This window comes from Nyctereutes procyonoides, unplaced genomic scaffold (genome assembly GCF_905146905.1).
Source record: "Nyctereutes procyonoides isolate TBG_1078 unplaced genomic scaffold, NYPRO_anot_genome, whole genome shotgun sequence".
Taxonomy (NCBI): domain Eukaryota; kingdom Metazoa; phylum Chordata; class Mammalia; order Carnivora; family Canidae; genus Nyctereutes; species Nyctereutes procyonoides.
The window spans coordinates 8,489,799-8,512,687 of NW_026575139.1; the positions used below are offsets into that span (position 1 = coordinate 8,489,799).

General features: G+C 38.3%; 1 protein-coding gene across 5 annotated transcripts in view; it reads left to right on the top strand.

Moving 5' to 3' along the window:
- The window catches only part of DICER1 (dicer 1, ribonuclease III), a 74,026-nt gene that overhangs the window by 15,276 nt on the left and 35,861 nt on the right, over nucleotides 1-22,889 (top strand). For 3 of the 5 annotated variants that reach the window (XM_055303954.1, XM_055303953.1, XM_055303957.1), the window contains 9 exons: nucleotides 6,989-7,052; nucleotides 7,963-8,063; nucleotides 11,681-11,868; nucleotides 12,505-12,667; nucleotides 13,650-13,780; nucleotides 14,770-14,904; nucleotides 15,355-15,515; nucleotides 17,523-17,691; nucleotides 19,113-19,585. In XM_055303954.1, the coding sequence (XP_055159929.1) occupies nucleotides 11,725-11,868; nucleotides 12,505-12,667; nucleotides 13,650-13,780; nucleotides 14,770-14,904; nucleotides 15,355-15,515; nucleotides 17,523-17,691; nucleotides 19,113-19,585 (1,376 nt within the window). In that variant the 5' untranslated portion in view covers nucleotides 6,989-7,052; nucleotides 7,963-8,063; nucleotides 11,681-11,724. The remainder of the gene's footprint in view (nucleotides 1-6,988; nucleotides 7,053-7,962; nucleotides 8,064-11,680; nucleotides 11,869-12,504; nucleotides 12,668-13,649; nucleotides 13,781-14,769; nucleotides 14,905-15,354; nucleotides 15,516-17,522; nucleotides 17,692-19,112; nucleotides 19,586-22,889) is intronic. The other 2 variants (XM_055303956.1, XM_055303955.1) reach the window with 2 other exon arrangements.

Genomic DNA, 22,889 nt, shown 5'->3' on the forward strand with positions numbered 1-22,889 from the left:
TTTCCCAAGGGTTCATAGGGCATCGGTGCAGAAATACTTTGAAGTGATGTAAATATTCTTTTGTAAATGTCATCCAGTAGCTTTAGCATCCATTAATGACTCTTGCCTCAATTACTAACATGGTTAAAAATGGTGATTTTTTTTTGTCATTCCCCCCAGATTTATTAGTTTACGTTGAATAGAATTTTAACTGGATTTTAAATCTAATAAAACAGTTTCTAAAATGAGTCTTTGGGTTTTCCTAGTTATGTTGTAATAGAACTATATATTGTTGCTGAAGCATTTTCAAGGTTTGTATCAGATCAGATTGCATTAGCTTGGAAGAGGATTTAGCAGATTTTGGGAGATCTGGGAGGACTAGGCTGGAGAGATGGCATAGCAGGATGCTATCAGAATTATCCTGGTGCAGTGGGTGCCTCTAACTTTGGTGGTTTCAGGTCAGCCCTGAACTTTACTTTGTTAGAGGAGGGGCTAGTGATGGGGGGTCTTAAACTTGTTAAAATAACTTGGGTTGTTTCAAGTCTTTTGAAAGTAAGTATCTAAATTGAATTTGTATCTGACCTACAAAAAGATAACATATTATTAACGTAAGGTTAGATCAGTAAGGTTTATACTCAACATAGAATTAAATATCCATACTTATGGATATTTCCAACTTTCCTTCAATTCCAAGTAAGTCAAGGATGAGATTATCTCTCCTTTGAAAAATCTTACAATTTTGGAGGAAATAATAGGCAATAGTAATACTGTCTACTATGGGACAGAAGATACAGATAAGCCCTGATTTGGGTGGTACAGATGGCCCCTGTGTGCTGTATGAGAACAGAATCAAATAATAGAGGTTTTTAGGTCCTTGGGAGGTGGGGGTGAGTGGCAGTTGGGGCCCAGAAGCAGAGGCTCATGTGAACGTCGGGATATAATTGTTACAGCATTTTAGGGAAAGCAGGTAACAGGAGTGGTTGAATGTCTTGCACATAGCTACATTGTGGCGTTTTACCCCTTCCCTGGAACTTTTAATATATTTGCTTTCCAGACTCATTATATTCAGCAGTCTCTCAGACTCCTTTTGTCTCAGGACTGACCACTAATTTTAGTATTAAAATTAATGTGCATGCATTATATTGTATTAAAATAGCTTAACATAGAATAGTGGTCTTTTTTCCCCCCTCATAGATATCCTTACATGGTATATAAAGGATAAGTGAGAAGATAGACCGTGGTATATAAAAGATGATCAAGGGCAGCCCTGGTGGCACAGCGGTTTAGCGCTGCCTGCAGCTGGGGGTGTGATCCTGGAGACCCGGGATCGAGTCCCACATCGGGCTTGTTGCATGGAGCCTGCTTCTCCCTCTGCCTGTGTCTCTGCCTTTCTCTCTCTCTCTCTGTGTCTCTATGAATGAATGAATGAATGAATGAATGAATAATCTTTAAAAAAATAAAAGATGGTCAAGAATTGAGATTTTAGCATTTGTTGAACAGTATTTTTATTGAGTAAAATACAGAAACTTAGAATCAAACATTAACCTTAAAACTCATCTTGAAAGTTAGTGCTGTATTAAGTATTTATCTCTCTTGAAACAAAACTGAAGGGTAAAATGTCATCATAGATAACTTGGTAGGATGGTTCTGGGTGCCATTTTGGTGCGTTGGAATATTGTCTTTTAAGAAGTATTCCAAGTACGTGGACCATTGGCTGGCAGCCTAGAGCTATTTCTTGTATGGAGATTTTGATGGATGATACTTGTTAAAATGCTGTTTGACCTGTATTCAATTTCAGTTTTGGATAAATCTAATTTTAGGCATAATGATGTTGAAATATAAGCATAATATATTTGTTACAGGTTTACAGAAGCCCGGAAATTTATTTGGTTAATAGAGTAGCGTAAGAAAAGAAGGCTAGTGAATTTGGTTTAAGTCATAGAAACTGGGGTAAGTTTTAGCCACATTTTAAAGGCTTACCGGAGAAGTTTTAAAATTTTGTTTTTGTTTTCTGTTTTTGTTGGTTTGTTTTTAACCTAAAACCTGGGATCAAGAGTCACATGCTCTATGAACTGAGGCAGCCAGGCACCCCCAGAATCGTTTTTCTCTAACTATTATCTTCCTACAAATCATTTTCAGTGTGAAAGTTTGTTTTCCAGTTTTAAAGTCAGAAATTGTTCAAATTGTGGGAAATTTTAGAATGCGGAAAAGTTTTAAGGAAAGAAGGAATTAATTGCTCATGTTAATAGTCCAATCCCATCCTCATTTTTGGGGTGAATTTTCTCTCTCTCCATTCTTCCTTTTCTTCTTTTGTTCAGTTTTTATCTTGACTTAGTCATGATCATCCTCTAAATAAAAATGCTCTGCTTTTTTTGCATTGTATGTTGTACCATAAGTATTTTTTTTTGTTCATTATAAACTCATCATTTTTAATGGTTCAGTTGCATTGTATCTGGTAAAATGAACCCTGGTTTACCACACCATCTCCTCATTCAGTGTTAGACATGGAGCACTTTCTGCTATTTATAAATGGTAAAGATGGAAGGAGCATTTCTGTATGAAGTTTTTTTGATATCGGGGTCATGAGTTTGAGTCCCAAGTTGGGTGTAGAGATTACTTAAATAAATCTAGAGAGAAATGATTCTCTTTTAGGTTAAAAACAAACCAACAAAACCAAAATATTTTAGGATAGATAATATGCAAGGATTTTAAATTAATAACGACAGAACTGTCAGGGAGCAGGAATTCCTGTGTTCTTTAAGGTCCTTCAAGCTGGCTAAAAGTCATCCTGAGTGAAAGAGATTAACAGGAGAAAATCAAATATGACAGTGTACATACGGGGAATCTGCACAGACATGGAAGTTCCACAGACAGGAAGGCAGAGGGAGAGGTGTGTAGGTGGTCCAGAACCAACGGGAAGGGAAGGGGCCGGGACTTCAGAGGAAAGGAGAGCTCTTCCTGGGGCGTAGGGAGAAGAGCAGATGTTTGGTAATTAGATGTTTGCCCTGCCAAACAGATGGGTCACTTAAATAAAATTGATCTCTGCTAATAACCCTGATTCTGGGAAAGACCCTTGCTTTAGGTTCTTTTATGTACTTAATGGAGAGGCAAAAGTTTCTTTTGAGCCCACACGATCTCAGTTGCCTTCAGTTCAGAATAATCTCTCCGCCAAAGTGGCCCATCTCTAAGCGGCCTGTCGTTGGCCTCTACATAACAATGAAAAGTGGGAACGTTCTCTTGTGCTGTGTATTTCATGATCTGAAGATACCAGTATTTAAATTCTTGAAACTATTATACCTTTTCTTTTCTCTTTGGTCTCTCAATCTTTTGTTTAACCTTAGTCTTTTCATAATCTGTATTCACCAAATGGTAGTTGAGAAATCCTTGAAATACCTATTTTATATACCATGGATATTTTGGCTATTTGCTGTATTTTTATCTTCTCAAACTTTATCTAATGATTTCTTGCCCATGGTATACCATCTCATTGCCTGGCAACAGTTAAGTGAAGTAATGTTTTCAGTGATGTCTGTGGAGCCGAACAGAAGCATAGTATTTTTCAGTTTTTGCTTTTAAAGAGAACTAGTGGACACAAAGCTATTTGATTTTATTTCACATTGTATACTGTGTTTTGTGATTTAACCTTGATTTTCATTCTACGGTAAATTCATGATGATTAGGTAGTTTGTGGTTGGTGGTTTTCAGGTTTATCTGGTTAAAAATACTGTATAAGATCTTGTGTACTTTAAATGGTAATGCATTTTCCATGCTGAATCTTAGGATCAATAGTGCATTTTAGATTTTCTTTAAGAAGTTTCTTGAAGTCTTAGGAATTGCTTGAAAACAAAGATTTAGATAGAGATAAAAGTGTGGTTTTGTAAATACTATCATGTATTGGGCATTTTTTGTGTTGCGAGGACTTTTTTCCTACTGAGCTTAACTAACATACATGATCTTACTGAATTCTCAAAATAGCCAGAGGTTATTTTACAAGCACGGAAACCATCTCAGAGGTAGCCTGATAAGCCGTGATGTTTTTGACACAGGACCCCTTGCTGACTTTCAGATGATTTTTAAATGAAGGATACTTAAAAAAAAAAAAAAAAAAAAGTTTGCTTTCCAGATCCCCAGTGACCTTCCTCTGGGCCCCTCCTACACAGAAGGCCTCTCTGAGGAGTGACTGTATATGAGAAAGTATTAAAGGGTGACGGCATCACCTTGGCTTCTGAGGGTAAAACAGCTGAGACTCCGCCTGCTCCAACTTTAATTTAGAAAAAGGAAGATTGGTGGGAGTAGTTTTTAAACAACTTGGATCCTTTCTGTGTGCAGATTCCTTTTTAATACAGTTAAGTATTTGCACACCTAGCTCCATCTTCATCTTAAAAGCTCATCTCCCTAATATAGATGGGCAGCATATTTTAAGATTTATCTAGTATTCAAATTCCAAGAAATGGAAATTTGTTATTTGGCATGAATATTATTTGAGAATATATTTTATGTCTTTTTTTTTCTTAAGATTATATTTCTTTATTCGTGAGAGACACAGAGAGAGGCAGGGACACAGGCAGAGGGAGAAGCAGGCTCCCTGCAGGGAGCCTGATGTGGAGCTTGATCCCAGGACCCTGGGATCACAACCTGAGCCGATCCCCATCCCTGAGCTGAAGGCAGACGCTTAACCACTGAGCAACCCAGGTGCCCCTGTCTTTTTTTATTTTTAAAGGCCAGTCTTGAGGAAATTAAAAACAGAATTTCCTCCCCACCCAGAAACCTATCCACAAAGGTAGAGGGAGGAAAACAGTTTTATTACTGGGTGAGCATTAAACCAGAGTGTGATGTGAGTCATAGGCTGTCCACTGAAGAGATTCCAAAAACAGAAAGAAATACTTTTTTTTGTACAGCTAAGTGGTTAGACACTTGACATCCACGTTTTCAAGGTAGAATTGCTTATTTCCTCACCCCTTTATGAGGTAGGTTTTGTGGTTTGGAATCAAGTGACTGACTAGGCCCATCTCTTCTAGGAAACTGAGTAATTAGGCATTGTCTTTCTTGATGATTATGTTTCAGAGATGGCTTTCAGGTCCTTAGGGAGACATTCCTGAGATGTGAGACGGGCTAGAGGCTATTAAGCTTTTAAAAAGATTCACTTACATTTGGAAAGGATTAAGAAAGAAATCGTGAACAAAGGGGAGGAGGAAGGAGGCTTTTCCCTTTATTATCAACTAGGAGAATTAAGCCTCTAATTTTTTTTTAAAGATTTTATTTATTTCTTTATTCACGAGAGACAGAGAAAGAGAGAGAGAGGCAGAGACACCGGCAGAGGGAGAAGCAAGCTCCATGCAGGGAGCCCTATGTGGGACTCAATCCCAGGACTTCAAGATCACGCCCTGGGCTGAAGGCAGGCGCTAAACCACTGAGTCACCCAGGGATCCCCAAGCCTCTAATTTTTGATCTGCCTTTATGACAATGTATAAACCTGTTTGTATCTATAGCCAAAGACTCCCCTAGTGATTTTAACCTTGGTTGGTTAAAATAATGCCCTGGTCTCCGTAGCATATTTGTTACTATGAACTGAAGGCTTTTCAAACATTTCTTAGTTTTATCTGTTAGCTTACAGAAGTACTTTTTTTTTTATATATAAAGATTTTATTTATTTATTCATGAGAGACACACAGAGAGAGAGAGAGAGAGAGAGGCAGAGACACAGGCAGAGGGAGAAGCAGCCTCCACGCAGGGAGCCCGATGTGGGACTTGACCCCAGGACCATGCCCTGGGTCGAAGGCAGGCGCCAAACCGCTGACCACCCAGGGATTCCCCCCCCCCCCAGAAGTACTTTTGATACTTTTTTAATGTCCCAGTGTTACTATTATGTGTGCCTGTGTGTTGTGTCTTTTGTTTACCTTGAGACTTTATGGCAGTCATGTCTGGGCTTCATGAGAGTAGGAAGGAAATCTGGGCAGTGATGCTTACAAAGTTTATAGTATCAGCATCTGTGACACATTATGATAAAATGACTGAATTGAATGTTTTGTTACTAGTTTTGGAAATGTGTACCCTGAAGTTCTAGATGCTTTTAGACTTCAGATGAGCAGGGGTAAGTTGTCTGTTGTTACAGGGCTTTGTCTAAAGGGCTACAGGGGGATACTGGATTTAGGTGCTAATGTGGGTGAAGTTTGTTGATTTGTACTAAAACTTGGCTGAGTGTCTGCGATGTGGCACATCTTTTTCAGTTATTCTGAAAGGGCTTATCAAACAGGAATTTGCATTTTTGCAATCTAAGTTATGATCATCAATTAAAATGAGAAGATTTGACCTATTAATTCTGTATTTATGAACATAAATTGTCATTGTACTTGGATGTTAACTCTCTCCCGCATCTGTGTGCAGAATAGTCTAGGGAAATAATTTGGATAACTCACCAGTAATTTTGCACTAGTGGAATTGCATTGAAGTTTAAAGGATTATCAGTGTTACTATTTTGGTTATGGTGTTTCTAAAAAAGATGTGAATGTGAATTCGACTGGTGTAGGGCATGACACATGAGGCCCTGTTGATGTCTTAAGTTTGCATCTGATGAGGTAGCAGTATAGAATGGAATTAAGCGTCAAAGCATGAGCCTTTGGAAACACAGACTGACACTAGGAGAGAGAAGATCTGTTTACGTGAAGCACCGTCCTGACTTAGGACTTACATAGTGTGTTCGAGTAGTTTTAAAGCTAGATTTTAATAGGGAAAAATGTAATTTACTTTCAAGAATTCTCCCTTATAAGTAATTGGATTGTAGTAACAACTTTCAAACATTTTCGGTTGTATCAGAACATAATAAATACTAATTTTAAAGGCAGCGCTTTCAAGCATGGGCTGTCTTCTTGACTTTCGGTAGAAAAATAAGTTATCAGGATTCTTATTCTGATAAGTCAAATGTAAAAATTTTGTCAAGTAGGAATTTTCTTAAAGTTGGTTTTTAAAAATGAGTTTTATGTTCTAAAATATTCTCTCTGATTGCTTTTAGGTTACCTAGGGTATGAATTAATACAGACTTGGAAACTGAAAGAACTTAGAATCAGCATTTTGAGGTAAATATGTACATACTAAAATAGTGCTAAGGTTTCCCCATTCTGCTTTGTTAACCTTCTAGCAAACCGAATTTGTCTCTGAAATGACTAAGTGTAACCTGTGCTTGCATGTCTTTGAACCGACTAGCCCAGACAGAGATGTGTATAACCGTTGCCTTCCCCGAGCTGGTGGTAGTGGAGGTACTGTGGTCAAGCAAAATGAGCACAAGCAAGCTTTGGGGTCAGATCTAACAAAATCAATGCTGGGTGATTAAATGAAGCTTTCCATCTCAGTATTTCATGGTTTCCTCGTTTTTGATTTATAATCTCTGAGGTTGAACCACACTAAATTTATATTTCTTTAAAACAATATTGTTGAATTGTGTTCTGCATTCTTTTATTCATGAATGAATTGTGTAAAAGAATTTATGGTGTGGATTTAACTGTGGTGCTTTTAATTCCATTTGGAGAAATTGAAATTATTCACCAATTACATACATGTATTGAGGTGATTTGGATTTCTCAGCCAAGCGCCTCGTCTGGTGATCGTTATTCCTTTTGTGTGTGTGGATTCAGGAAATAACACATACTTGTCGTCTTCTCTCTCCCTCCCCCATTATCCTAGCCCCTGTCTTTGGGTTTTCTTGTATTCATTTTGAAATCTTTTCTTGGACTTGCCTCTGAACTTTTTCTTTCCTCCAGATCTCTGGGAATTAGGCATGCTATTGTTGAATCTCGTTCTCTTGTTCTTTGTTTTAGAGAGTAAGCCTTCGTACACTAAAATAATCCAAATGTCTTTTGTTTAAAATTTAATACAAAATAATGGGCTTTTATTTAACTCTTCATATCAATAGGGCTTTCTTGTAGATGTGTTTATATTCAGTTTAAGTTCGGGAATCTTACACTTGGCTATTTTTGCATTTATTTTTAGAGCAGAAGCTTGGGCATGCTGTGATTTTCCAATAAACTGCTATCACAATGTCACAATGCAGTTCAGACAACAGCAACACAGAGATCTCAAACATTAAAACGGTAAATCTGTGATTTATCATACATAGAAAGAGAAAGAGAGTTTGTGTGTTTTACTCAGTTATTTCTGAGTGACTAATATATGGAAGTTATGAAACAACCTCGCCGATTTCATGAATATAAATTATCTGGCAAGAAATTTAAAATCTGTGATTGAAAAACAGTCACAAGGAATTGTCTGTCGGCTCTGCGAAAGCAGCCAAACGATAGTTCTGTGAGACTACAGGACTTCCACTGGCCAGCAGGGATTCAGAGCTTTTCATTAAGACCAAGTCAAGAAAAAAATTATATTTAAACATGTCAAAGAAAGTAAAAGTTGGCAAAATTGTAGATTTTTCAGTTTTCACATTATTGGATTACCTTTTGAATTTTTTTCATCTTGGATTTGTGTTCTCTAAATAGAAAGTATGTTTCTGGGGCCAGCCACTGGGTATGAAATGAGTGAAGATTACCTTGGCTATTAGGACCTTATGGAGAAGTTCATTGAGAGGGTTCAAGTTGCTGTCCTCATTCCCTTGCAGGTCCTCTCCTCCACCACTCTTATGGGGAGTAGAAATGGAGAGGGTCCGGATTTCCCAAACGTAAATTATCTTTTGAACTGTGACGATTCTGTTCTGTATGTTGTGCAACTTTCATGACTCTCTCTTTGAATTTATCAGATATTTATGTAAATGTATGTATGGCACATTGTAGCAGGAAATTGAAGAGCTGCAGAAAATGACCTGCATCTTGCTTGTAGGGAGCACGCATGCTGGTAGAAGAATAAAGTGTGTACGTGTGTGTTTCTGTGCATATGTGTGTGAGGACATAAAATTTGAAAGGCAGACAGAAGCTGTTGGAAGGTTTTTTTGTTTTTTAAAGATTTTGTTTATTTATTTGAGAGAGGGAGAAGCAGACTCCCCGTTGAGCAGAGAGCCTGATGTGGGGCTGGATCCCAGGACCCTGGGAACATGACCTGAGCCAAAGGCAGATGCTTAACCAACTGAGCCACCCAAGCACCCCTTTTGGAAGGTTTTTATGTCATTCACATGGACGCTGTTTACATTCTATACACTTGCACTGCTTGCTTGCCATGTTCTGGGTATGGTTTGGTACTTTGGGTTATCCAAGTGTGTGAGATCTATAGCTCTTGTATACAAGGGAATCCCAGACTAATCAGTTATTTTTATTCATTTGCTTTTATTAAAAAGTCTTTATTTGGAAATAAGTTCAAACGTACGGCAAAGTTACATGAATAGGACAAAGGATATGTACTTTGCCCCATTTGCTTTACTGGTTGCACACATTCTCTGTGTCTGTAGTTTCTTTTTATTTGAGAATAAGTTGTATACATCTCATGGCACTTTACCCCTAGATACTTTGGGGTATGTTTCTTAGGAATAAGGATACTCTTTAAAACAGCCACAGTGTAGTTATTTGTTTCAGTGACTTTGAACAGTTTTATCAGGGGTTCTATGATTCCCTTTATGGTGTTGTCCTGCAGTACAAGACCCAGCCTGAGATCACTCACTGCATTTAGCTGTTGGGTGTCTTTGTAGTCTTCTTTAATATGGAACATTCCTATAGTTTTTCTTTGTATTTTGTACATTTTTGAAGATTATAGAATCCCTTTTAAAAAACAGAGCATTTTTCTCATTTTTAAAGACTATCACTCTGGAGTAATTAATTAATATTATTCTCACTGTTACCTCTATGAGAAGAAGTGGTGACCCCAGTGACAGTGGCAGGAGGAGGAATGCTGCAGGTTCCTGGGTGTACATGGTGTTTAAAGGTAGAGGAAATGGTATTTGGGGGCTTACATTGCTGCCTTCTTCCTGTTTTATTCTCTTCAGCTACCAGGATTTAGGCTTACTTCCTGATACCTTTGGCCTTGTTTTGGGTTGGTCTTGGATTAGCATGTGGCTTGGAGGAAAAGTGAGCAGGTCAGGTTTTGGCATAAAGAATTCTGGACAGCAGGCAGCCTATAATAATGAGGATGTAGAGGAGCAATCCCAAGGACGGTAGGCAGGTAGGAAGTGCCTGCAGTTTCAGCCATGTGCCTCCAGAATGATCTGCCTGGGCCCCAGGAGGCCTGCCTGGGTCTCAGGAGGGTAGGTAAAATGGATTTCACTTTAGGTTCTGGGCATCCATATAGAATAAAAAGCTTGAGTGATGAACCTGAGGGTGTGCAATCAGTGGGCCTGAGGAATTGAGCAAAGTGAATGCCAAGTGTGGGATAAAAAGATGGCTGTTTGAGCTTTGGTTGGGTAGAGAAAGAACACGTGTGTCTTGTGAGGAACGGAGTTGGTAGTTGTCAGAGTGGACTCTGGAATCCTTCGCTGAGAATGATGATGAGAATGGCTGTAGTGTCTGGTCCAGTGGCACCTGCCCTGTTGAAGTCCTGCGCTTCTGCAGCCCATGCCCCCTACTGCTTACCTGGGGCCGCACTGCTGTTAGCTGGATATGGAGTTGTTGTCAATGGGGCTAATCTCTGAAATTAGGACTTGGTATCGTGCCTGTGTCTGAAAGAGACCACTTGAGACTTCTTGTTGGATTAGGTGAGATCACTTAAGTTACTGTGCTGTATCACAGTTGTACATTTCCCGAGTCAGGAGATTCAGAGGTTCTTGTCAAGGAACAAAGACTGGGCTTCTTTCTTTCCAGTTTCATAGAGTGATAACAGTGAACACAAGGGTGAAAATTTCTTTTGGGGGCAAGTAAATTCTGCTGGCAGTCAGAAATTCGGCTTTCATGTTGAGATTTGAGACCTGAACCCTTTATCTGCAGGTTAGAGTTTTAAAAAGACTCAAGTTTGGTCTGTCCTTTTACAGAATCAGATTAATCTTTGGGAAAGTATACATGAGACACAGAAGAGTGCTTACATATCATGAAAAACTCACAGAATGGTACACTGTCTTAATTTATCTAGGATGCGTGTAATTTTAAAGATACATATTTAAATAGTTGGTCAGCCATGCATTTGTGATTGGTTGTCAATTGAGAAAAAGACCTCATGTGTTTATGGTCTGTTGATAAAACCACAAAATGTTGGCAGGCCTTTGAATCTTTTCTTATATTCAGGCACGGTGCTAAGCACCTTCCATACGTTATCTCTTAAGTTTATCAATAATGGCATCATAGAATTGACAAAGGATGTTTGAAATATGTTTATTTATATATCTACATATTTCGTGTGTATATATATTTAAAAAGGCATCATAGTCATATTTTCTTTTAAAGGTATATGAGAAAAAGCATAGTTTTATATCACTAAATATAGATATGGGTTTTCTTCATGGTTCAAAGTATTCCTTATATAACTATACTATAATTTATGTGGCTCATGTTTTTATTAATATTTTTGAAAGGTACTTCTTGCTTTTGAGTAATGCAGCAGTACATATTTGTAGTCACCTCATTCTTTCAGATAAGTTTCTAGGTGTAGAATTGCTGGGTTGGAGAGTGTAGAACACTTGACTTTTTAAAATGATCCTCTTAGATCAAGGAAAAGCTAAAACAATTATAGGAAAAGTTTGAAAGGGTCCATAGGAATGATATTCTGATGTTTCTCTTGTTTCTGTGCTTTCTTTTGTCCTTAACCCTGCATGGTGGTGTAATGGTATTCTTTTTCCCTTTTGTAGTAAGCTGTGCTAGAGCAAAATGCAATGAAAGAAGCACTGGATGAATGAAAAGCCCTGCTTTGCAGCCCCTCAGCATGGCAGGCCTGCAGCTCATGACCCCTGCCTCCTCACCAATGGGTCCTTTCTTTGGACTGCCATGGCAACAAGAAGCAATTCATGATAACATTTATACGCCAAGAAAATATCAGGTACTAATGAGAACACTAATACGGGAGCATTTTCACTAAAATGGAATAAATTAGCATATAGTTGACACGACTTATATAAAACCCATTTTACCTTTTCAAGCTCTCCTCTTCTGATTAATTTTCTCATTCCAAATACTTTTGTTCTTAATAGTCCTTTTCTAACATCTGCCGGGTAATTGATTTTGATAGTTTTATTTGTGAAGTTCCTTCTTGTTTTTTCCCCTCTGAAAAACCTCACTGCTCCTTAATATCCACTTGGGTGTGTCTGTCCTCATGAGCTGGGTAGGAATTGAAATTGATTTGAACAACTATGAACTGGCAGGACCATGGTTACTTCTAGGCTCAGTCATTCATATTATTTTTGAGAAGTTTCCTTTCCCCTGCAAAAATAATCCGTAAAGAAATTGTAAATGTCATTTCACGCATAATTACAAACACAACTATAAAATAACAGGCATTTCAACACCTGTGATGATTATTTTTATGTGAAGATAAAGTTGTTTTTTTTTTTTTTTTGGCAAATTTATCACAGGGACATTTTAGAAATCAGTAAAATTTCCTGAATTGAAATAAAATCCTATTTCCCGAACATTGTACTTTGATAAGTGTGTAATCTTTTTTCCACTGTATTTCTAGGTTGAACTGCTTGAAGCAGCTCTGGATCATAATACCATAGTCTGTTTAAACACTGGCTCAGGGAAGACGTTTATTGCAGTACTACTCACTAAAGAGCTGTCCTATCAGATCAGGGGAGACTTCAACAGAAATGGAAAAAGGACGGTGTTCTTGGTCAACTCTGGTAATAAAAAAATTATTTTATGAAATTTCCTGAGGAAATTGGATTAGATTTTGTGGTTAAGCACGTTTTCTCTCTGTATTAAGTTAGATTATTGAAAGCATAGAGAGTTTGAGAAATAATGTATTTGTTGAAATGCTGGTAGAAGGAATATCATTTTGTCTTATTTCTTAATAGTATGCCTTTTTTAAGAGTCAGCCATTTTATTTCACAGGTGTTAAACTTCAGCTTTTTCCTTAAATGGAATTGCATTTAATTCTGATTCTGCATTTTTTGCTTGATTGACTTTTCCAAATATAATCTAATCTAGATTGTGACAGTTTTTTTTGTTTTTGATGTTTTAACTTTGCAAAGTTATGTCAAAAAGATTATGAGATCAGTAATTTTATAATATATGATTTTGCTATGCCAGTTACAGAAGGGAAGTTAGATGCTTTTTAAAAGTTAGATATTCACTAAGAGTTTACAATACTAGTTTTTATGTGTTTGGGGTTATATATTAAAAAGTATAAAATGTGAACCTAAACAGCCAGGGCACTAAAATAATCCTGCCATTGCTCTCTAGTTTGTTTTAGATTGTTGCAGTGTGTGATATGTACATGTTCTCGTGTACTTGAAATATATATGAAACTGTCTTATTTCATGGTGAAATGATCTGGTTTCACTGCAGAAAACAGGAGGGGTGGATCTGGAGTAGTTAACATTCGAGCCTAGAAGTTATATTCTTCAGTTGGGGAAAATCAACTGTAAAGAAGAAAGGTGGTATAGGGTTCTCTGAAGTAAATGACTGTAGGGTCTTCAGTTTAGTAAATGCATTCTGGTGGATAACCTTGGAAATAGGATTTGAAATTGGCTATCTAAGAAATTGGGGGTTAGGTATAATATATAGTAATAAGGATTTCCTTAGCTGTCTTATTCATTAGTAGTCCAGAGAGTCAACTAGGTAAGATTTGTCATATTTACATGGAGTATTGTTTGTAATCAGCAAACCAGGTTGCTCAACAAGTGTCAGCTGTCAGAACTCATTCAGATCTCAAGGTTGGGGAATACTCAAACCTAGAAGTAAATGCATCTTGGACAAAAGAGAAATGGAACCAAGAGTTTACTAAGCACCAGGTAAGAGTTGTAGATAAATTTCACCGTTTAAATCCCTACAAGTTCTTGCCTTCATTCGAGAGATCATCTCTGGCATTGGCTGTCTCTCTTAGGTTTGAAAACTCTACTTCCCTGTATTTCACTACACTAGAAACTAACCCTTACATCCTTTCTCACTGGAGGTCTCATGCCAAAACCAAGGAAGGAGTTATGTATGTTGCTCTTACTTCATAGAAGAGAAACAGCTTTATGCTGTGATTTGCTTGGTTGAAAAATACAAATTCTGATGACCTGTCTCCAACTCGTAGATAACCTGCTTTTTCGAAAATTTATGCTTGAGTTGAAGGTCTTGAAACTAGAGACATTTCTTGGTTGAGATCCCTGGGTCTTTGAGAGAATTCCTCTAACTGGCCTACTTTTGCAGACCCAGCATGGGTTGAGGGGCTTCTTTGGTGTCGGTGGGTTTGAAGTGGTTAAGAGTTGCTTCCTCACAAACTTGGAGCAGTCCACAGTGACGACTGTGTCTCACCCACGGGGTTGAGTCCTTGTCAGTAAAGCACTTACATGTCCACACAGTGATGAGTGATGATGCTATAAAAAGAACATTGAGTTTATGCCTTCTTCCAGAAAACCTTGTCAGTTTAATGAGAAAAAAAGAGGAAAACTCGGTGTGAATTGTTTTGTAAGTTGATTAAAATGATAGGTCTCATCAATCAAAATATGGCCATAGGAACCTGAAAACCTGAAGTCAATTTAGTAGATTTATCAGAAAGACATGGTCTCTATTATCAAGGATTATTTCTTTCATATTCTGTTTCCATATTTTCCTAATTCTGCTTCTTGGTTCCAAAATAGAAGCTTCCATACATTTAGAATTTTTGCTGTTAATTCTGACTAATGAGTTTCTTAATTCTCACCCACGATATAATGGTCCCATAATGTGATTTGATGTAAGTGTATCCAGGCAGGTAAAAGGCATATTTGTATACTGATGCCAGTTTTCCTTTTAGGTTCTCGTTATGACTTGCTATGTCGCCTTGAATGTTTTGAAAAATGGTTACTTATCCCTGTCAGACATTAACCTTTTGGTGTTTGATGAGTGTCATCTTGCAATCCTAGACCACCCCTACCGAGAAATTATGAAGGTAAATTTTTAGATTTTTATCATTTTTAATTCAGGTCAAATTACCGAGAATAAGCAGTGTTTTTATGTATCAAGAGCAGCACCATTAGTTACCAATTTTGGGAACTTGGTTCTATGTATGAATTAATGAATATTAAATTAATTTTCACTTAAATCTGTGATAATGAACTATAGTAAATAACCTATATAGTAAATTGAAATCTAGAATACAATTTTAAATATGATACAAATAAATGAAGTACATAATCTATGATAAATTAATGATATGATCTGTCCTAGCATATTTAAATGTGCCTTTTGATAAACAGATCTTTTACACAAGCTACAGTAATGCCATAAGTCATATTTATAGTACCCGTCCATCTTCTTGACATGTGTTAGCATGGCGGTATCTCTCGTGTTCCGGCCTCGCAGAATGATTCCTTATTGTCAATCTCTTTTATTGTGTTAGCTCTGTGAAAATTGTCCATCGTGTCCTCGTATTTTGGGACTCACTGCTTCCATTTTAAATGGGAAATGCGATCCCGAGGAATTGGAAGAAAAGATTCAGAAACTGGAGAAAATTCTGAAGAGTAATGCTGAAACTGCAACTGACCTGGTGGTATTGGACAGGTATGTGCCTGGGCTCGGCGGCTTCTGTGTAACCAGTGCCCCTGAATTGCAGCCTTTGGTATCTTCCATAGGAGAGCAGCCATTCAAGAGAACGGATGGCTGTTGCAAGGAATGAGCCAGTCAGAGAACTGTCGGGACACTTACCCTCGAGGGCAAGGATCTAACCTTGTTTCCACAGAGAGCGGATGGAGGTTTTCTTCATTCGGAGACAAGATTGCATAAGCGCGGGCCCCTCCTGTTTGCTGATGTTGATGAGCACCAGGAACTCGGACAGGAAATTTGTGTTCTTTCCTGTCACTGTGTGTGCTTGGTTGTTCTGACTTTTGTGTCCCATGTGATACTTAGGACACTAACTTATTGACAGAATTTAGTATTTTATAGTATGTCTTAAAATGGTTGGAAACACCCTATAGTTCTGAAAATGGGTGTGTGTGTCTGAGAAAACCATGTATGCTTCCCTGTTTGTCTCTTTTTGAGAAGGTGGCTGTTTTGAATTTAAGTAAAAGGTGCACACATACATACTTTCTGATTTGAGTTGTTTTTTTTTTTTTTTAAGATTTTATTTATTTGTTCATGAGAGACACAGAGAGAGAGGCAGAGACACAGACAAAGGGAGAAGCAGACACCCTGCAGGGAGCCCCATGTGGGACTCCATCCCAGGACCCCGGGATCACAACCTGAGCCAAAGGCAGATGCTCAACCACTGAGCCACCAGGCGCCCTAAATTAGGTTTTTAAGTAGATATGATTCAATTCATATTAAAGTATCCTTATGTCTTTATTAGATACAGTCTTTAGAAGGGCTAATGGTTATCAAGTGGTGATTCTTGGAACAGTTATAACAACTAGGAAGCTGATTTCTCAGGTTATGGAGTCCAGTCAGATGGGTTTTGAAATATTGGTTCCACTAACTGAAGGCTCTGTAACTTCAGGTGAGTAGTTTACTGCCCTGGAACCTGCAAAATGGCATTGACGTGGTTTCAGGGGATTCTTTGTTCATCGGTCACAGTGATACAGGGAAAACGTCTTGCAGTGTGCCTGCCATTTAATAGGAACTCAGGGAAAGTTCTCTTTGTAGAATGAAATTAAATTGTGATGTTTCATATTCATGGAACTTAAGGATTCAAATGCTGTATGAAGTACAAATCTCAGGACCTTCCCAACATGCTGTTTTTGACTTTCTTGAGCCTAAATGATCTGAGGTAGAAGTAAAAGACTGTACTTATGCTTTTATCTGCCCCCAATTAGATTGGTAGGCCTGTACTACCTGGAATTTTCAGAAGTATAGGTATTAGAACATTTAAGTAAAACTGATAAGTGAGCTATTGAATCTGGCACTTCCTAGTTCTCTAAGCTTGACTCTGGTTAAGTATAAATTCTGATTGAGAATAATGGAACTGTAGTATTTAAATATGTCTTTAGTATATCTTCTCCTTAATCACTGTTAGTGCTTTTAGAATATTATGTGCTGTTCTGGTTGTCAGATTTCATGAAAGACGTAAGAGATCCAAGGATGACACCGTAATTGTTTGACAGTTAGGTGAGTTTTCCTTACAAGGATATGTTAAAAACACATTAAAATAAAACTGACATTTGCAAATGCTAAAAATTTCAATAGTATGGAAGCAGATAGATTTAATGATAACACTTTCCCTCTAGGATCTGCCCTCCCATCCCTATTTCTGCTTCTGAGAAGTAATTGTTATAATTGTTATTGAGTTTGAATAACTTGATGCCCAAGGAGGCAAAAGTTGAAAGTTGAAACCTAAAAACTGAAACCAAAAACCCTGAGGTAATAAGGTAATGACAAGACTCAAAAAGTTCTTTGAATGTCAGCCTTAAGCAGTCTTTCCTTGAGCCCCGCCGAGCAAGCATAGCATGGATAAAAGTGAGTGCCCGTTAGGAAGACCACTGCCTGCCCGAGATCCCAGGTGCAGACACGTAATAATGGATCGCAGTGCTGTAGGGAGTTTCTGGTGGCAGTGACAACTTCTGTTTCCTGTTAAAGATACACTTCTCAACCGTGTGAGATTGTGGTGGACTGTGGGCCGTTCACGGACAGAAGTGGCCTCTATGGCAGACTGCTGGTGGAGCTAGAGGAAGCACTTAACTTTATCAACGACTGTAACATATCTGTGCATTCGAAAGAAAGAGATTCTACTCTAATTTCTAAACAGGTAAGCATGTACAAGTCAGTAGAGAAAGCATAATAAAAGGCAGCTGTTTATTCTTAATATTGAAATGAAAACCTGTTTTTTTTTAAAGGTTTTAATTTTTTTTTTTTAAGATTTTATTTATTTATTCATGAGAGGCACAGAGAGAGAGGGGTAGGCAGAGACACAGGTAGAGTGAGAAGTAGGCTCCATGCAGGTAGTCTGATGTGGGACTTGATCCAGGGTCTCCAGGATCATGCCCTGGGCTGAAGGCAGCGCTAAGCCGCTGAGCCACCCGGGTTGCCCTGAAAACATGTTTCTAATGGGGCTATTGTATGTTTTACTTTAAGGTCTTATCTTCTTAATCTCTTTGGACATTTTTCATTGGACAGATCATACTGGGTTGAGTTTATGGTAACCCATCCAATGATTAAATATAGACATCCCTGATTGAAGATGGGTTGGGTTCATTTTGTGAGTTAGTCCCTGCTTGAATCCTTGGACTGAAGGGATTCTGTTGTTACCTTGTATATAACTGATTATGAGCCCATCATTCCTGAGTGGCGCAGCTTTGGGAGGAGATCCCTTAGATCTTTGGTCCTCCAAGCGTGGACTCTAGTTCAGCTGTGTAAGCATTCCCCCGGAACTTGTTAGAAAAGCAGACCAGGGGTCCCATCCTTCACCTGCTCAAGCCCCGGTAGAGGGCTCCAGCTGTCCAAGGTTTGACAAGTACTCCAGTTATCTCAATGGATTAAAATTTGAGAACCACCGTCCTGGGACTTTGCAACCATTTGTGAATAATGCTGTTGAATCTGAGACTCAGTTTCTCTCCTGCTCATCTGTTCTGGAGCAGCAATGCCTAGACTCTTCCATCTTTGGTTTCTCATAAAGTTTGAGTTCTTATACTTGCCTGTGGAACTGACAATTCCTATAGCCCCTTCATGGATTTACATTCTGCTCTGAGCTAGAGTTGTAAGATGTGGCACTCTGGGTGTAAAGTGCAAAGAAAATTGTCTTGCTCTTCTTTGATATCTAAAATAAAATTACTCTGCTACATAATTCCTTGCATATTTACCTGGAAGTAAATGACTCTGTTCTACTTATAACTAATGACAGACCCGAAATTAAATTTTATTAACATTATACCATTGTCTTTTATTTTCTATTATTATTTTTTCTGGGACAACAAAAGAATGGTTCTAGATATATATAGATATATCTAGATATATTTATATACACTTTCTCATATGAGAAAGTAGAGACTGAAAAGGCCAGTGGGTGGGCCATTCCCCCCAACCTTGAGGAATTGACCTCAGTGTTTATATTAGTGACGAGAATTTATTTTGAAGGGGCAGGCTGAAGACAACTTAAATCCCAGTTAAACCTCATATGAAAATGCTACATGATTACTGTTTGGCATTTGGCTCTTTACATTTTTTTTGTAGATACTGTCAGACTGTCGTGCGGTATTGGTAGTCCTGGGCCCCTGGTGTGCAGATAAAGTAGCTGGGATGATGGTAAGAGAACTGCAAAAGTATATCAAACATGAACAGGAAGAGCTGCACAGGAAATTTCTATTGTTTACAGACACCTTCCTAAGGAAAATACATGCACTATGTGAAGAGCACTTCTCTCCTGCCTCACTTGACCTGAAATTTGTAACTCCTAAAGTAATAAAACTGCTTGAAATCCTACGCAAATATAAACCGTACGAGCGACAGCAGTTTGAAAGTGTCGAGTGGTATAATAATAGGAATCAGGATAATTATGTGTCTTGGAGTGATTCTGAGGATGATGATGAGGATGAAGAAATTGAAGAAAAAGAGAAGCCAGAGACCAACTTTCCTTCTCCATTTACCAATATTTTATGTGGAATCATTTTTGTGGAAAGAAGATATACGGCCGTTGTCTTAAACAGGTAAGTCTCTAAGATGAACTAACCTGCTTTTCTGTGATAGAGCAGGGCAGCCCTGTGCTTCGTGGACTGCTGAGCTGTCATAGCTGTGAGCCGGGTAGAGGCTTGGGGAAGTGTCCTCTGTGTGGGCCCCCGTGATTTACGTGTAATGCTCTGCTAGAATCGACAGGGTGGACGTTCGTGTATGACCATAGCTTTCCCGAAGGCTGGATTTGACAGGACCTGGGTTTTTTTTCTCAAAGGATGCTAATCTATTTTAATCCATTTAAAATAGTAAGTGTAGAAAGATGAAGTTACATTAAAGGAAAGCTTTTTTTTTTTTTTTTTGGTTTTGTTAGATTTGATTCAGATATTGTTCTTCTGTGACTGTGTGTTAGGCGTTGTGTTGATCATTTCACACCAACCTTTCTCCTTCAGGTAATCTTAGGATAAATGTTACCTGGGAATTAATGTGGCTGTCTTTTTTTGTTGTTGTTGTTGTTAGCTTTTTTTTTTTTTTATCTTAACCAATATTGATTCAAGTTTGCCAATTTGAAGTGGAAAAAGTTCAGAACAATTGGATTTGCAATTTAGATTGGTTTGTAGGCTATATATTAAAATTTTCTGAATCAGAAGAAAATAAATGTTAAAGAAGAATTCAGAGAATATTGGCAAAATAGGGCAGTGCATCTAAATTAGGCTATGAATTCCCAACTCCATGTTCCTGAACAGAGACCCGGCCAAGGAGCTGTACTCCAAATTTGTGTCAAATAGGTAATGTACGGTTCTTCTGGTGTGTGTACAGATGCTGTAGTGTGTCTACAGCAGGGCCAGAAAGGGTCCTCACGATGGTTCTTCAGATAATGATCTGTTTATCTGTGGGATCCATTAATTGGCCAGAGTTGATCTATAAGAGCCAGTTATGCAAGTAGTGATCTCTGAGGAGAAATTCAGCTTTGTTTCCTGTGGTAATTTGGGATTTTTTTTGTTCCTTTTTCTAAACTGCTTCTGTTTTGGGGGCTTTGAAAACTTACTGGAGTAATAAGAAATTGGACTCTGGGGTTGTCATCTGGTGGTTTTTAGTCTGGTAATTTTCATAGTCATTGGGCCTGATCCGTATGATGAATACAAGGTAGAATAACTTTAGGTAGTGAATTACACTGGAATCAGGAGTTTAAGGTTGGAAAGGGACTCATTGACTAATCCAGCGTACTTATTTTTACAAAAAAAGAGAAAGGGCCTCAGGAGTAAAAGTGATTTGCTCTGAGTTAAATTACTAGGCAGTGGCAGAGACAGTTCTAGAATCCTGATATCCTACTTTTGAGTTTCCAAGTTCCTTCTGCAATCATAATGCCCCTGGGCATCAGAGAACACTAAAAACCTGTGCTTTCCAGTAGAAAGTCGACCAGGAGACAGACCAGGGAGAGCATGATAGACCAGGGACTGTCGGAATTATTTCTTAGAATGGGAGAAAAGGCATTTCAGGAGTCAGAAAAGTTTAATATCAGCACAGTTCCAAGCCTCATTAGAGACATGCTCCTTGCCCCCATACAGGATGGTTTAAGAATTAAATACATTTTATAGGGCTTAGCAAGAAGAAATGGGGGCATATTTTCTTCTTTTCTTTCCCTCTTCTCTACACATGCTCTTAAATGTAAAGATGTGCCAATTTTCATTGTGGGAATATTAGCCTGAGAAGATTTATCAAAAATCAGTTACTTCCTATTGACTTTGAGGACCAGATTAATTGTGATCAACTTTCATAACATGGGGCTGGAATTTAGTGTCGGATGATGAATCAAGAGCCGTTTGAGGGTTGACTTTATGGGCAGCTAATTAAATATACAATAGAGGTTTTGTTCCAGTAAGCTTTTTAATAAGCTTAGAAAAACTTCCTGAAATCCAGATTCTTTCCTTCCATCAATTTAATAGGAAAAACCCTCAGTGAACGGTTTCATGGGAGTCTAAGCTATTGTGATACATGGGCAATTTTGTCCTCTCCTAATTAAAAAAAATAAATCATAGCTCTCTCTGTAGATAATGTAGCTAGTGTATAGTCTTACGTTTATAGTTTTCCTTTTTGCCTTATGTATGTGTGTAGAGCTATACAGTTTATAACTCATGTTTAGATATCTTTTTAAAGTTTTACAACACTCCATGAGGGTGGAAGGTAGACGTTTTTTGCTATATTATAGATGAGGAAGCAAAGACTCAGTTTGTGACCCTCCCCAAGTCACACAGATATCAAGAGGCAGAAAAAAGGGCTTCCAGTCTCCCAAGTTTGGTCTTCTTTTCACTGTGTAATTTACTAGTCTTGTGTGGTGCTGGCGTCGGACAAGCCTAGTTCACAGCCTTGGTCTACCCCTTCCACTGTTTCCCTCCTTTGTTTACAGAAAAGCTGCAAAGAGAATACAGAGCTTCCCGGTCTCCCTCCCTTGGTCTCCCCACCTGTTTTTTTTTTTTTTTTTTTAAGATTTATTTATTTGTTTGTTTGTTTTATTCATTCATTCATTCATTCATTCATTCATTCATTCATGATAGAGAGAATGGCAGAGACACACAGGCAGAGGGAGAAGCAGGCTCCATGCCGGGAGCCTGACGCGGGACTCGATCCTGGGTCTCCAGGATCACGCCCTGGGCCAAAGGCAGATGCTAAACTTTTGAGCCACCCAGGGATCCCTTCCCACCTGTTGTTAACATTTTAGTTACCATGTGCATTTGTCACACGGGAGACTAGCATTGGTGCCTTACTATTAACCAGACTTCAGACTTTATTTTCATTTCTCAATTTTCCCATTAATGTCATCTTCTTAACCCAGGTACCATGCTGCATCTAGTTGTTGCATTTCCCTGATCTCCTCTGGTCCTCTATATTTTCTGCTTTTCCTTGGCTTTGATGACCTTGACAGTCTTGAGGAGTATTGGTCAAGAGTTTGGTGGATTGGCTCTCAGTTTGAATTTGCCTGATGTTTTGCTCAGGATTAAATTTCTCAGGTTTTAGGATTTGGAAAAACACCATGGAAATGAAGCACCTCCCTCACATCACATTGTATCAGGGGGACTCATGGTGTGGACATGAGACATCACTCATGATGGGAAGCTTCATTGCATGATTATGATAGTGTTTGCTTTCTTTACTGTGATATTGCTATTGTTTTATTCCTCACTATTATCTTGAAGCAAGTCACTAGCTCCTCCTGGCAGGGAGGACTTGAACTCTTCCTGGAGAGGGGTGTATTTATGTTTATTACTGGAATTCTTCTATAAGAAAAACTTACCTCTTTGATACTCTATTTATTTATATTTATTGACTCATGTTTTTTTTTTT